Source organism: Centruroides sculpturatus, unplaced genomic scaffold (assembly GCF_000671375.1).
Source record: "Centruroides sculpturatus isolate CEXI.00-Female unplaced genomic scaffold, Cexi_2.0 scaffold216, whole genome shotgun sequence".
Classification (NCBI taxonomy): domain Eukaryota; kingdom Metazoa; phylum Arthropoda; class Arachnida; order Scorpiones; family Buthidae; genus Centruroides; species Centruroides sculpturatus.
This window is the reverse complement of record NW_019386955.1, coordinates 369,958-387,681: the sequence shown is the minus strand read 5'-3', so window position 1 is coordinate 387,681 and position 17,724 is coordinate 369,958. Positions and strand designations below refer to the sequence as shown.

The 17,724-nt window shown below is 23.5% G+C and overlaps 1 protein-coding gene across 9 annotated transcripts in view; it reads right to left on the bottom strand.

Annotated features, from left to right (window-relative positions):
* Positions 1-17,724, bottom strand: part of LOC111615968 (NGFI-A-binding protein 1-like) — a 296,726-nt gene that overhangs the window by 103,997 nt on the left and 175,005 nt on the right. For all 9 annotated transcript variants that reach the window (XM_023357408.1, XM_023357405.1, XM_023357401.1 and 6 more), the window contains one exon: positions 4,813-5,216. In XM_023357408.1, the coding sequence (XP_023213176.1) occupies positions 4,813-5,216 (404 nt within the window). The remainder of the gene's footprint in view (positions 1-4,812; positions 5,217-17,724) is intronic.

Genomic DNA, 17,724 nt, shown 5'->3' with positions numbered 1-17,724 from the left:
AACATTTACAGATTACTGAGAATTTCAACTTTTGATCTTATGGGATATTCACGATAGGCTTATATTGGGTTATCTAGAAAGTTACTAGTTTTTTAAAGATAAATTTAAAGTAGTTTATGTAATATAAACCTTTAATGCTAGTCAATATACAACGATGATGGTATCATTTCACCATTATTATCAATTATTTTTAGCTATCTATTTTCTAGTGTTCTCACTTAATATGGAAGCAAATTAATACTAATGGAAAAATCTTTCAGATTATAAATGAAGATATATTTATAAGCTAAAGATTTTTGTTGTTGTTGTTACCATTACGATTCTTTAAAGGAAATTATCAATAATAACAATACTTTTATTCATTTTTTCATGTAAAAGTTTAATTTTCAAATTAACTATAAATAAATGAAAACTGATTTGAATTTAGATGAATATTCAGAGTAGAAGAAAACTAGTTTAAAATTTATAATCAACTTATTCTTGGCTATGTATTCTGTTAATCGATATCTCAAAAATAAAATAATTTTTTAACAGTTAATTCTTTAACAAAAATCAGTAAAAAAGAAAAATTGGAAAATATTGGGACTAAGTGGCTAATTTCTTTGACATTAAGATGAAATCTTTCAAAATCATCAGATTATTCATCTTAACAAAATATCCTTACCGGTAAACATAATAAAAGTATGACGAAAACATTTGCTGTGATATTGTTTTTATCATGCGATATTTAATACTTCCTTCTTATTTAATTATTTTGCGGATGAAAATTATCTAGGCCTGCATGAATACTGACATAATTAACACAAAGTTTTAAAAGTTTCGGATGCTTGTCTCACTAAGGACACAAATTAAAAATTAATTTTTCGAATATAAGGTTAATGAATATATATATTATTTTAAAATATAACAATTTTTTTATATCAACTTTATTTAACAGAATATTTAAATTAAGCAAAATCCTGCACTTCTAAACTCAATATTTACTTTTTGAATCAATAATATTCAGTTTTTACATATTTTCATTTTTTTTTCGTATTTCAATCTAAATATTAATTACTGTATGTGTCAAATAAGCAATTTCAGAACTTATAAGCCGGCAATTTTATTATGGGGAGCAAATTAACATTAAAAAAAATTATATTTATAAAAACAACTTGTAATAAAGTAATGTATCTATATATATTAAAAATTGATATAAAATCTACTGTTACAAAAATATATCTATTTATAATAAGCTTTGAATTATAAGAAAATTCTGGGTATTAATGATGATAGGTAAACAACCTATCATCATTAATTCTTTCATCAAATACTTGGGACAATATTTTACAAAAAGAAAACGTAAAAATGCTCGTTTCAAGATACAATAGATGAAAGAACACCAAAAAAAAACTGGGCAAGTGATAATTAGGAGACATTTTGTTACACCGGCGCGCAAGACTAACCATGCAACGAACATCAGCACTTCGCTTAAATAAATTGGCAATTAATATAAAGCATTTGAAAGTAAAAAAATTGTAAACCATCTATTTTATAGATTCTATCAAACTTTGCCTAATTCATTTATCGAAATAAATCGAAATTTACTACTGCTAAAAAATAATAAACCAGTTAGTTTTTCATAATAAAAAAAGAATATTAATAACAAAATGAACAACTTCTTCAGTTCGGTAATTAAACCATATAAAGAAAAACTGTTATTAAATTCTAAATAAAATTATCATCATTATAAAAGATAAATGTAATATTCTGGATTAAGTATTAATAATTGTTTATTCTATTTTACATTACAACTTTTAATAGATCAGAACAATAAAATATGCATAAAGATTTAATTTTAAACTTTCAATTAAATAACAGTCTGTCTTTTGGGAATGTTGACAATTTTAAAATAATTATTCTAATATCTTGAAGAACAATAAATTTTTTAAGTACAATTGTATTTTATGAAAAATAATTAGACTGATTAGTTTTCGTAAAATATAGGCCTATTCATTTGGATTATTGTTAGCCTATATACAGTATGTGTATAACTTATATCTATCAAAATGATAAGAATAAGATTTAGAAAAATAGATAAAAACGAATCATTGAAATAAGCATTTTCATCATTACGTGAATATTTACAACTCAATTTGTCAGTAAAAATTATATTTCAGTTTAATTTGTAAAAACGGGACAAAATATTTCTTCTTTTTTAACTTTAATACAAACAATTTAAAGCGGTAGTTTACAAATACATAAATTTATATTAATTAATATAGCCCAACATTAAATTTTATATATGCCTAATAAAATTCCTGTATAATCTTATTACTTCTATTTTTTAAATAACCCTTCTATTGTGATATTAGTATTGTGTTGATTTGTATTGTATTTATTAGATCGTGAAACTTAACCACATCGTTTATTTAATATTAATACTAATTTGTCAAATAGTTTCAAATAATAGAATCATTATCGAGATTAAAATTTTTTAAAACTTAGTTTTTCAATAAATTATTTAAAACAGTTTAATAAATTATAATATAATGCATATATTCTATTTTACTATAATACTTTTCATAGATTTTTATCGTATGTATACTTCAAATCAAAAATATAGTAAAATATATTTATAACTAGAAAACAATGAGAAATATTTACTGTTCTAATTATAGTAATTCACATAAATTTGACTTTTTCAAATCTACTAGATAAGAATCATAAGAGTCATACATATAAGCTACACGAGCCATTCAATTAAAATGATTACTCTAATAATTTAAAAAAAAAAACAATATTTTTTAACTATCTCAAATAGCAAACTTTATCAAATAGCCAATTCGATTTTTATATTAAATAATATAAGATTTAAATTATATTATTAAATATAGGCTAAACGTTAAAAAAATTACAATTTTAATTACTATTTTTACAAATTATTTTACGTTTATTTTGTTATTCCTTCTCGATGAAGGATTACTGGTCTTACGATTTTATAACATTATGAGTGTGAATAAAATTTTTTTAATGTTTTTTTATTTAAATTTTTCGTTAATTCTAATAAATAACTGATTTTACTAAAATTATGAAAACGAAAATATTTGTTAAATTTCAACTGATTATATAAATTATAATAAAATTTATCATTAAAAGAAAAAAAGAAAATACGTATTTTTAATTAATTTTGACACATTATGTTACAAATTAAATCAATTAAAAAGTTTACATTAATCTAGTTTTGTTGTGTAAACAATAACTAAAATTATTATAGTTCAATCTTTAATTAAAATAGCATTTAAAAATAATTAATTTATAATAGTCTTTTATCTCTAATTCTAAACTTTAGTCAACTTAGAATTTAAACCTCACAAATTAAAAAATCAATTTATAATTATTTTGATTTCTCTAATCTCATAAAAATGTTGGCTTTTAACAAAGCCTGAAAAAATTAATATATTAATTGTATATACAACACATCATTTTAAGTATTCTATTTATTTTTCTGGTATTATTTTTATTAATAACATAGAGAAAAAACAAAACTGTTTAAACTATCGTTCGTCGAATTCTGCACGAATATGAAATTAATAATAATCATTATAATAAATCAGACAGAAAATATAGTATAACGAACTATAAAATCCTTTATTTCCTAATCTCTTAGTGAATCTACAAGTAAAATTTACAAATGAACCACTGATTTAATTATAAATAGGCTTACTAAAGTTAACACATTTTAACTGTTTAGAGAAAGAAAGTAAATACTTGAGCTAAACTTTGCTAAACAACATGAGATCTTAAGTTTTGAAACTATTCTTTAGATTTATTACATTTGCTGAGGAATGATGCTTAAATTGTCCTAATAGACTATAAATAATATTTAAATGAGCATGGAGTATTCTCATTAATGTAACATTATAAAAACATCTGTAAATAAGTAATTCAATTTCTCTAATCATTATCTTTAGAGGAGAAATAAAATTCAATGCGCGATGAGAGATTTTATGTTAAACAGTTTGATTCTATGAAAAAAATAAAGTCTTAATACATTCCTTTTAATAAGATTAAAATTAAAAAAAACTGGAAAATATTTGTATTTTTACGATTTATATTGAAGTAAACATTCTCATTTAGATCAACCTGATAAAATTCAAATATATTGTACCGACGCACTTTAAGCAATGCTTTACAAGCTTTTCTGCTGTAGAATAAATGAAGAAGGTGGTTAATTTAATGTGACGGGTTTATCTTCTAGAAACAGATGCAACTGTGATGAATAACTTTTTTCCCCTTTTCTCATACACGATTTCATCGAATATTTTTATCAAACAAGCTTTAAAATATAGATATGAAATTTTCGTGATCAACAATTTGAAAGCAACTAATTTTATGATAAGCTAACATTTGATTATTTTCATTATAAATTACTAAATCCATATCTGATTTACTATTTTTTGGTTATATGAATAATCCCGAATCGAAAATTATAACTTAAATCGTTTGGTATTTAAATACTTGTAATGATCGGAATTATTTTATTTTTAATTTCTTTAAAGGCACAGTATTAGATTATTAGATAACTAGTACCTGTTGTCAGAACTCAGCTAAACTTACCATAGGCAAAATACAATTATTCCGAAGTAAAGCAGTTGAGAAAAGCCATCTACACCCACCATCCATCACTATTTGAGCAGAATGGTGCGGATATGGGTTGTTTATACAGCTCACAGGGATGACATCATGTATAAATTTATGCATATATTCCAAAATATAGGACAAATTCACAACACAGTATCACGTTAAAATTTAAATAATTTAGTAACATACCTGCGGTAAAGATTGTGGATGAGGAGGAGGGGGCTGATGAGGAACACCACCGCCCGGTGGTTGTTGTGGTTGTTGTTGCTGTTGATGTTGTTGATGCTGCAGATGCTGTTGATGTTGTTGTTGTTGTTGTTGATGCTGTTGCTGTTGTTGTTGCTGCTGCTGTTGCTGCTGCTGTTGTTGCTGTTGTTGAAGTTGAGAGGGTGATGGGACGTCCTTGTTACCGGGAGATGGTGAGGAATGACTATTATTGGTGAGCATGGGGATAGGAGGGCTCGGTCGCATGGGCAAGGCTGGCTGTGATAAGTTGACGGGTCCTCCCGCCCTGCTGACGGCATTCATGGGGTTCATGGGGTGGTTCGGGTGATTTGGTGTTAAGGCGGGCACGAGTGGTGTCTGAAACATAGCTGGAAAAAATACATATACATGAGATTTTCTTTATAAATCAAATCTAATATTAAATATAGTCTATAAATTTTTCCATTGTATGTTACAAAAATGCTACTAAATGGTAAATGTGTGAACATTTTTAAACCAATAATTTATTTCAATGATTATTTGAAATAAAATTTGTAATATTACTATTAAATGTAAGCTTTAAAATATATATAAATCATAAAAACTTTTATTTAACTAATACCTATATCTTAAAAATTAGATAAAATAGCTAATGATTTTATTGTTTTTAACATACTATTGGTTTATATTTTAGTCTACAGTATTTCATATAGCTATAGGATAATATATAGGCATATATAGGCCTACATTCAATTAAATTCTTTGAAATAATTGCGAATATAAATGTAAATGTTTTAATCAATAAATAAGTGGATTCAGGTCAATATAAAATGGAAATTTTAAATTAATTCAATAAAATTGGTATATGAAATTAATAATAGTCGCTGTTTTATCAATTAAAAACTATAAATCCTAAAAAATAATAAATATTCTTAATTTTTGATGGTTTATCTTAATATCTCTGAACTGACAGAGCTTAATTTACATAAAAAATTTAATAAAGCAAATTCATATAAAAAAAACAATCTTTTGATATTATTGTGAAGACCCAACCGAGGTCCGAATCATGTAAATCGCGATATTCCTATGATTAAATAATAACGATAGATTAATTATGAGAGGGAGAGGAAAATCCCATAATTTAAACAACGCGGCACAAAATGTAGACAACGAGTCTCGGATTACTCGAACACGTGTTAAACGAACTNCATAATTTACATAAAAAATTTACATAAAGAATTCAAATAAAAATAATCTAATACAACATATTTTTAGATTATTTTTGATCTATTAGGTTGTAAAAAATCAAACTGTTTTATGACTATATTATTTGCTTCGGTGTAGAAGATTCCATATTTCTCTTAGAATATTCATTTAATAAAGCCATATATTTGTTGGAAAGACTCAAAAGAAACTATAATGCATGGAAAGGGTTTACACATTATATAGCGAACTTCTGAATACAATAATTTTATTGTTTCTGTTACATATAAATTTTGCACTGATCTATGTAGATCGTTCCATGTTACTTTATTTATGCCTCTGTGCCATAAATTATATATTATCCTTTCATTATTTCATAGAAATAAAAACGATAGTTATTATTGAATATCTGCAAATTACTTTAATCATATTTCAGTTTATAAGAAAGTTAATTAAATTATGTTCAAATGAATTTAAAAACGTTTAATACTTTGTTCATTTTAAAAGTTTGTGCATAGATAAGCATTAGATAAAAAGTTTAAAATTGTTCTCTAACTTCATATGGAAACAGCCAAGTTAATATCTTGATCTTGAAAATGATCTTGAAAATTATTTTCATATCAAACTAATTTATTTATTTTAAGTTTAATATGCTTAACGGTTTCCCCCAAGAAATAGTAATGTTCGTTTAAGTTTATGAGACATTACAACAAAAATGGAAAACCTTCAGAACAAATAGAAAATTAAATAGTTAACAGCAGTAGTAAGAATTTAAACGAATTGAAAATATTTAAAATTATTTGGCAATATTAACCTCAAATCGAAACTTAATTTATATTATTTAACCGAAAAAAATTAATTAAAATAGTAGTATTAGAAAACTTTAACTTCTATCATTCGTACGTATCTTATAATCATGACAGCTCATAATGTCGATGTAAGACTTCGTTATAATGTCACTGGAGACTATATTTCATATTAGGTCTACACGATATGTCTTATGGAGAACAAAAGAAAGCAAAATTTTACTTCCATATAATGTATATTTAAGTTAATGAAATTTTCTTTTAAGAATTTCTAATGACTAATCATAAGAGGAATAACATTGCAGGTAGGCCTACAGCAACTTATGAAATCAGTTAGTTCTATTTTGCTTCTTTATGAAATGTTCTAACTTTTAAAATTATATATAATTCTTATTAAAAATATAACAAAGCCTGATATTAGTGAATAAAAGTTCTGGAACCTTTCATACAATTATAAAATCTTTGTTAATTCTAATTAATAAAGTATAAATAATTTTTAGTCTCTGAAGAAAAGCTGATGTTATTTTGAAATAAAGTGTGAAAGCGTTATTTTCTACTATTGAAGATAATGGGATTTTTAGAATGAATCTCAATTTCTAATGTTTTTCGCAACTTATAACATTTGTAACTTATAACTTGGAGTCACTTATAACACTTGTAACTTATAACTATAACAACTTATAACTTGGAGTCAAACTTTTAGATACATATTGCAAAAGGCCTGGATTTTCATGAGAGAATCAATGACGATTTTGATGAATAACATCATTAAAAATTAAATGTATAAACAGTAAACCTTTTCAATTTTCTTTGTAACTGAACCAATCTTAACTTTATATTTTAATATGAATTTTGTAAACAGTATAATTCTTGTACTTTATTGCCATTGACAAAAATTTTGAAAAATATATGTTATACAATGTTATTAAGTTTTGATTTCGTTAAAACTGTTTTAAAAATTAGTTGTAATGAGAATTCGAATTAATTATTTTTGAAGCTCCTGAGTTATTAAGTATTCAAATTCGTTTCAACGAGTTTCGTAGTCTAACCAGAAGCTTAGAAAAACTCGAGCAAAACAATGAAAATGTTACAGTTAAGTTTTAGTTTAGTGGCATAGTATAGTACAAGTAGTGTCTTGCTATTGATAATTTGTTCAAAATCCAATGTATCTCTAATTTTATTATTTCAAATTATGTTTTTGTAGGAAAACTGATGATGATAGTTAAAATTGATATAATAAAATATATTATTCCTCTACAAAATCTAAATAATGTTTACAGCATTGTTATAAATATATAATGCGATTAAAAATTAAAACTATGCGTAAAAATTTAAAAATATTCTACGGTTTGTTCTATTGCAATAATTTTTCTTAGTATATCATGTAACACGGCAAACGAAGCATTAATACCTATAAACAAGATGTCGCCACACAGTGAAAATAAGTTAAAACTGAAAATAATAACTGATAAATGCAAATATTGATATAAAATTACATCAGACGATGAAATATGATTTACGAAAGTAACAGTAAATATCAGGTCATATGTGTAACTCTTGCATTTGTTAACTATTCTCATTCAGTATAAACCGAATAATAATCGTCATTTCGCGAAATTTTTAAATTTCTATCTCCATTAGCTTAGATGCTTAAACAGACAAGTTCGAAATGTTTTTAAACATTACTGAAAGCAAAAATTTCCGTGGTATTTATCATTTAAAGATGATAGTTTCGATATAAATATAAAACTTTTGTGCCTACCTATTACTATTTTATGCAAATTAACAACCAAATTCAATTTTCAGTAGTGTCATTTCATTGAAACAGTTTATCGAGAAATTTGCTAAATTTGATAGTTTATTTTAAATTCTTTTAAGAAAAAGAAATATATCTTGTATCATGATATTTTAATATATAACAGAAATTGTAGATAAGACTATTTGAATTTCTTCGTGATCCTGGCATGATTCGAGTTGGTTCTAGCTTTTATCGTTTTTCGATTGCAAAATAAGTAATTATAATTATAAATAGATCTGTTACAATAGATTTTGATTGAAATCCGAACTTCTAGATTTGTCAAATTTTTACAATTCAAACGTTTTCCCAAATTAAACAAAAAAAATCAATGAAATGATTATTGCATATGTTAATTGTAGCATTACTATAGTTCAAGTGATTAATTTCATATATAAATTATCGTTTCTAATTCAAAATTGAAGTAATAAATTATATTTTTATCAATGATAAGTTACCTGTCATGGAACTAGTCAAAAATCATTGCTAATTCCTCAAACGAAATTTTTTCATATATTATATTCTTTAATTCGGAATAAATATCGCAAATACATTTTGTATATTACTCTGTTGAGTAGTATTGATATTACAAAATTAATTTAATCGGACGGATGTTCTAATAAACAAAAATATGCATGCGAAAAATAATTTATTATGTAATAAATTTTATATTCAAAATTATCTGTGAAATAACGCAAAAGTTCTACGATACATAAAAACATAACTTTAATTTAAATATTATCAAAAATATTTATTGTAAATTAGTTCAGATACTGTAAATATTTCCTATTGTATTTCAAATAATCTGAGTATGTATTAGTAATTTATATTGATATTAATTGTTTGATAAATTTTAAATTATATTTTTTTCAATTTCATTAATCCATGACTATTGAATATTTTTTTGCAGACGTTTTCGTTTCTCTTTTAGCATAATATGAATTGTATTAATGATTTTTTTGTGATTTAAAACAAAATTAAAATCGCTGTCAGTAACTGTCACAATAAGGTCTTCCCATCTTTTTTATTTTGCATTGCACTGTGTAAAAGTATACTTATATTTGCATTTTAATAAAGAAACATGTATAACATGCATCGTAATCGAAGCTATAATTTCTTATTGTCACTCTAAGAATAGAAATTTATGAGTAAATGCTAATATGAATAAAATCCGAAATGTAAATAGTTTAGAAAACGATTTTCAGCAGAAAACTAAATATTAATAATTGAATATTCGTAAAATTTTACGGTAGATCTATTTAAAATATTCACGCATAATAGAATTGTACTACTGCTATTTGTGAGTACTTTTCAACACGACACGCATTCACAAATAGTAGGGCCTATTACAACTACTAGTTGAGAGTGCATGCAATGTTTGATGTAGTGCAGTAAAATATTTTCGGATTCATTCAGTGTTGATTCTTTTTATATGACTATTTCAAAAGATTATTTTCTTTTAAATTAGTCCATTTTGATAGAGAAATATTTTCTGCTGGAGAAAATAATTTATATAGGTTAAAATATAAAGAAAATAATTCGTAACAATCTTAATAATTCTTATAATTCAATCATGGAAATACGTATGAATTTGTAAAAAAAAAAATCTTGTTTGAGTTTGGTAATCTATAGAAATCATTTTTATAAATCTAATTATAAACAAAAAATTTAAAATAGTACTATTATTTAATAGTAGCTCCCACGTTATTTAAATAATGTTAATATAAGACACAATTGACTTAATATGTCGAAAATTTAATAGCAAATTCAAATTATTAAGAATATTTTGTGTAATTTAAAATATGAATTTACTATTCATAAAATATCTTAATTAAAATAAATAAACTAAAGATAATTGAAAAAAACAACTTAATTGGGACAGGGATATTCGAATATATTCTCTAACTACTTGTATATTAGTAAATAAAAATCGCCAGTAGGCCTAGTTTTCATCTCATACTTAGGTTATAATTATTTTAAATCAATGTTGACTGAGATTAAAACTGTTTTCTTGGGAACAAAAATTATATATAAACTATAGTCTACATCTCCATGAAAAGGGAAGAATCTATAGTCTATTCATTATCATACAAAATTCGAAAAGATTTCCCATGCACTAACGACAAATAGCCTATATTTTTCTTTTTTAGAAATGAAAGAACCTTGTAATCGTTCACTATTTATATATTTAAATTTTTTTAATGAGGTAAACGTATAATTTAATTCTTTGTATTAAAGTAATAGAATGAATGATGATAAATGAATGAACGATGATGAAGGATGATGACATATAACAACATCCTTACTTCGGCATAATGCAAAAGTTTTTTTTTATTTGAACCGTAATATTTACTATTTCCATATTAAACGTTCAATCAAAATTTTTTCAGTAATTAAAAATGTTTAAAAAGATAATAGAAAAGGGATTGCTAGAAGCTATTTAAATATTTGCAAACTATAGAAAAATAAAGTCAAAATAAAAAAAAGTTAAAGATAAAAAGTATTTTATTTTACATTTACAATGTGCCTATGTAATTATTTAGTAAAAAATAAAAATATACGAATTAGAAAAAAGCTATTTAAAAATATTTTTTCCTATTATTCAAGTTTTAGTAGTGTTTTAAAAAAACCAAGACTAATAATTAAGAACGTAAAATATATGTGTTTATAATCCTGTTTATATAGGTGATAATGAATAATGTAGACTATAAATGTAGCCTACTTTTCATTAAGCTATATGTTCAATAATTTTTATTATCTCTAAACACTGAGATTGGTGTTTTCTCAGATAATTTTCGGCTAAATTATATTTAGAATTAATTTTTTTTAATCCTACGATTTTATAGTAGGCCTACTAATAAGTTGACTTTAACAGTTGAAAATTAAAAAGAAAAATACTATATATTGATAATTACTTGACAACTGAAAATAATGTTTCATTGTTCAATGCTTTTACAATTGAAATAATTTTTAATTAAATAATTAGTACACAATTTTTAAGTTAAATAATGGTTTGAGTAAAAAAAAATTATTCCTAAAGTCGAATTATAATTATTATTTTAGTTTTAACAAATGTGATCGAAAAATAAAATATCAGAAAGCGTATTACTTTACAGTAAATAAAAAAAGATTCTTTTACGAAATAATAAATATTAATGTTCGATATAGATATTTAGGAAATTAAGTCAAAATTTACTGAATAACATATTATTTATACTTTAATATTTTTAAATTTTAATTATTTATAGTCAGGATATTTGAAATAAAATTAAGCAAAGAATAATTATAATATTTTATTAAGTTTATTAAGATAATATTGAATTTGAATACTCTGCGAAAGTATTATTATTCCAATCCTTTGATTCAATTTTTTTCTATTATAGAATATTAACGGACTTTGCAAAAGTAATAATACGTAGTTCATTTCGAATTCGTGGTGATTCGAAATCAGGCTCTTTTGAATAGTCTGATATCCAATCAAACTACGAATATAATTCTCTTCCAGGTTTTTAACAAATTCCGTGAGACTAAGGCCATTACTGTTAAAGTATATTGCTGGTCTCAAATTTTTGTTTTTTCCATCAAACCTGGTCTGCAAGTGGAATTGGTCAGCATAGACAAGGATTGAAATAGAAATTGTGATTCGAATAACTTATTATTCGGAAATTCTAATTTTAAATTTTTATAATTTCTTATTGCACGAACATTGTGCCGATTTGTAAGCCTATACATAATATATAGACTGCATAGACTACATGATATATAAAGATTACAAGTTAGCATACATTTTATTGTAATTAAATTATTAATATTTGAACCCATATGCTTAAAAAATAATATTTAATAGAATAAAGTTTAGGCCTATAGACTTAAGAATAGTTTATACTTTATTAGACTGAAGAAAAAAAATACAAAAAGAGAGCTTATCTTGTAAATGGATTAGCGATACAACGTCAGATGTTTTCCTGCTATCTTAATTTTAGTATATTTCTAATTTTCAATAAAAATTAGTTGGTTAATTTCATAAAAACCGATCCTTATTTCTAGTATAGAAACTAATATAGAAACTGTCTTGTTATTAGGTTGTAGTTATAGTCAAATTCGGTCTTCCAAATTTGATTTCAAATGTTGATTTCATTAATAGATGAAATATTTTAGAATGTGTCATGTAACTTACTTTACTTTATTAAATATTCTTTTCTACAAGTTTAATAAAAATATCTAATTTTAAATAATTTTTATATTATAAAAATATTATTATAATATTCAGTCTTTAATAATAATAAAATTTGAAGCTTATTTTACTCTGAGATAATTTAAAAACTTCAAAATAAAATATTTATCTCTAGACAATTCAATTAAAACTATCATATTTACTATAAAAACAATAAACTTCACATTTTAAATGTAATTAATTAAATTTTTTTAATACCGCATTACAAAAATATAAATTCAATCTATAAATTTTACTTACATAAATTCTATTGTAATAGAAATTTTCATATTAATAATAAGGTAGAATAATTTATAGTAATCCGAAGATATATGGATTATTATATCTAATTATTGATTAAATGTTTCATTACTATAATCATTAAAATATTCTAAATTAAGATCATCATCATCGTCGTCGTTGTTTAAAACTGTTATTCTAGTTGTTCTGCTTATTTTTTGTGTAGATACATTGTACAGTATTTACATTAAAATTCTGTAATTTTCTGTTTCGTTTATTGTGGTTATATATTACGATCATTTAACTGAGATTGGATCCATTTGTTCTCAAGAATCTTTTTCTTAATAATTCATTCTGCTGAGAAAAGATATTTTAAAACTAAAGAAAGAAAATTATTATTGAATATCTATATATAAAGATAAATTTCCTGAATAGTGAAAATAACAGTTAGTTAATAAATCAACAATATAGATCATTTATAAAATTTAGGCTTCGACTAGACAATTTAATCTTAATAATTTTTAATTATTTAATAGATAAATTAATATGTCTATTTCCGGAAATATCTGTTTTTCAAATATAAATTACTTACACAATTAAAATAATTTAATCTTCGTTATTTTAATTTATATTTGTACTGTATTATCAGTTTTATTTACGAAAAATCTTTGACAACAACGATAAATTTAATTTTAAAAACAAAGATCAAGGTAAACTGCACTTGCAGAAGAAAATTATGCCATCGTCTCACCAAATGTCTAAATACATAAGGAAGTGAATAAATATTTCAAGGTTTTCAAGATTTTTCTTTATTTTGATCAGGATTGCTATCGAATATTTCAGTTTTCAACTCTTGTACATTAAATTTTAATTATATGATTATTAATTTATATATTTCATATTTATTTAAAATATTTTTATAAAGCACTAGATATTAAGGCAATTTTTAATGAAATTTTATGTCAAAAAGTAATAGTAGTTTGGTAGGAAATTGCAGAGTTGATATCTTTTAATATATCCTTCTAGAACATAGATTTATGCATTGACACTATTATATAACTTAAATTAAGCACTAGATCTGTAGTTTATTATTTCAAACACGTGCTACACATATTTATTATTCCTGATTGATATTACAGAAACTAAACGACATTATTTAAATTGAACAGAATTTTAAAATACAATTGAAATTTATTTACTGTTTGTATAAAGATAAAGAAAGCTAATCATTTGATTTATTAAAGCATAATGATAAAACCAAACTGTTATCCAAGTAAAACTCTTATCAGGGCAGTATCAGAAAGTAATTTTTTTTATGACAGTTTAAATCAGAAAAATTTTAAATTTTATTTAGGCCTAAATAATTTATACACTTTTTCTTAATTAAATTGTGATTTCTTGAAAAACTAGAATAATAAAATCAGTTATCAGTATTGAAGAAAGATGGAAGTTATATTTCGATTACGTAAGTCGACTTAAGAACAGGTGCGATTTGGACCAAAAAAGTTAATCGTAACTGAAGTGATTACAGATTCTATTGACAATAAAATGCTTGCGATTGAACTAATAGTTAATATACGTAAAATGCATTAAAAATAAATTTGTATGAAATGTAAGTAGAATTTAAATGCTTATATCCTAGTTTCATTGTTGACTTTGCAAATAAAATTTCTTTAATTCTCAGAGAAAAGTGCAAATGCATTTGGCTATATTAGTTCCCTCTAAAAAGGCAATGTAAACCAACCAGACTGCAGTCTGTTGTTTCAGACACATACATAAATACACTAGTAGCAGGACCAAATGTCGTCCGTCCGGGCAGGTCACGCGGAAGGGACTGTGCAAGAAAAAACTGTCTGGCTGGTTAGAAGCCTGTCTGGGGAATAGTCCTTGGCCAGACTCACACCTGCTTGACTGTTCGCGTACAGGCCTATACAGCATGCAAATAAGCACAATAGCACATTCACCCAACCTTTAACCCGTTCCTCTCCTACGGGTTCATGGGAGAAGGTGGATCTGTCTTGCAAGTATATATCATCTAGAACACGTTCTCACACTTTTTTTCTTTCTTTTCCGTTCTTTCATAATTTTAGTTTAGGAAGCTTAGATACACAAAGTAATTTTAGTCTTACTTACCGTTCTTAAAGTATTGGACAATTCAAATTATTAAAAAACAGCAATAAAAATTTTCTAACATCTTGTCATTTCAAACATTAGCAATTTATCATAAAACTTATTATAAAAATTATGAAAATTGTTAACTTATATAGAAATTCGATTATTTTCTGTTTGATTATGTGAAGAACAAATAAGTTAATTTGAACAAAATGTTTACACTAATTTTTAAAAATTCAAATAGATACAGGCTGTCTATACGTTAAACAATAGAATAAATCTACTATATATAGACTCACATAACAGATTATTCTACTTTTTCCTTAATAAAATTTTGACGTAATCTTATTCTTATAAATTGTATTTATAAGAGCCGAATATTTTAAAGAAAAACTTATAACTTATATTATTTTCTAATACTTTAAGTTTATTATAAATTTAACTTTAAAATATGGTACATTTTTGTAGGCTTTACACGAATAATATCATGTCTTAAACTTTTCGGTCAGTCTAAGCATAGCTAAATTATTACAGTATTTATTATCTATAAATAACTGAAAAGGGTAGAGGTTTCCAATTAAATAAAAATTATTTGATGATACTTCTATATAGAATAAGTTTTAGACTATAAGTCTATATTTATGCGTCTAAAATTGCATTTACCGCAAGTCTCATTAGGCGTAATAAGGGTTTATAACTGAATACCTAACAATCTTAACGTATTAAATCTTCCTTATTATAATGTAGGTTCAAGTATATGTATTTGAATTTTTTTTAATATATATTTTACAATAATTTAAATAAATAAATAGAGATATCTTCAGATTTCCAAGTAATTTCTTAGGCGGAATAATTTTAAAGTGAACGTTAAATAAAACTTTATTACTTTAAAAATATTTCTTAAAATTTTTCAAATTAAAAATTTTAATTATAAATTTATCATAATGGATATTGATGTTGATAAGCATAAGAGTACTGTACATCTTGATTGTATTTCGTTCAATGGAATTATTTCGGTTAAGCTATTTAAATATAAGTTTTTCGAATTATTCCTAAAATTTCGCGTAGTCTATTTACAGAAATTTAATAAAGATTGATTTTTATTAAAAAATGAAAAGTACTTTTAAAAATTTTGTTACTAAATGCTGATATATTTAACGAATAAAACTAACTGTCGTCAAAGAATTGAGAAAGTTAAAATTTGCTTAGGATCCAATATGTTGTTTAATTTTACTGTTCAGCATTTAGAAGTGGAAAGAAACGGCATTATAAAAAATAAAATTCTTATATTTTATAATGGTAAGTAAAATTTATATTATATAAATTTAATATATTCTATGAAGCATTTAAAAATTTGATTTGATAAAAATTTAAAGTTTAACAGTTTCTTAATAAATTCTATACTTTTAAATCATAAACACAGAATATTTTGTAAGTTATTTACAATTATTTAATTTTGTAAGTTACTACAAATAGTAATACAATATTAAATTAATCTTGACCTTTATCAATTACTGTATATAGAAGTTCTTTAAAATGGTTTTTAAAATTATATTTAAACTTAAATAATTTATTAGTTTGTACACAGAAAAATAATACATTTTGTATGAAAAAAGTTTCACTAAAGTACAGATTGCTTTAAATATTTAATTTTTTGATTTAATTAAATCTTACTATAGCATGTAACTTCCTAATTGAAGTAGCGATTTTGTAGAAGTAAAATATAAACATGAATGTCATAACGGGAATCCTTGATCGTTAATAGTAACTTGCATTTCTTTATGAATTCAATATCAAATGTTTTTAGTGAGTTATTAATAAAGAATTTTTAAACCTTGATTATTTTAAATTTATCAATTTAAAATGTAATTATAATATATAAATTTTGTGAATGGAGTCTATTCACAAAATTCATTCATACTTCTTATCTACATTGGAATAGAGACATTTTCTGAATCAGTTGATATTTTATTTTGAATTCATTTCTAAATTTTTTATGATAAAGTTTATTTTAATAGAAAATAAAGCGAACATAAAGTCTAGTAATTCAATAAATCTATAAGATAAACTGTTTTTTAGTCTTAAATTTATTGTTCTAGGTTACATAATGCATTATTTGAATTAGTATGTATATAATAAAATATATTTTGAGACAGCATTCTCAATTTGTAAATTAAAACGTTAAGAAATCATAAATGTCAATGAATAAAACTTTGGCCTAATTTTAAAAATGAAATCATGATAATTAATTTTAATTGTTATTGCCTAGTTTGATAAAAATAAATTTGTAATGAATAAATATATATATATTAAACCTATTCAATTTTTAAAATATATATTTACAAAATACAGTATCAAATAAAATCAAATAAAAATAAATGTAAATAATAAGAATGTTGAAATATTTATCTATTCCAGTAAAAATGATTATTATAAGTAAATCTGTGTTTTTATAATATTGGTTTACTAAATTGTTGTTGCGAGTGTATAAATAATAATAATAATTATTATTATTAGAAAAATATAAT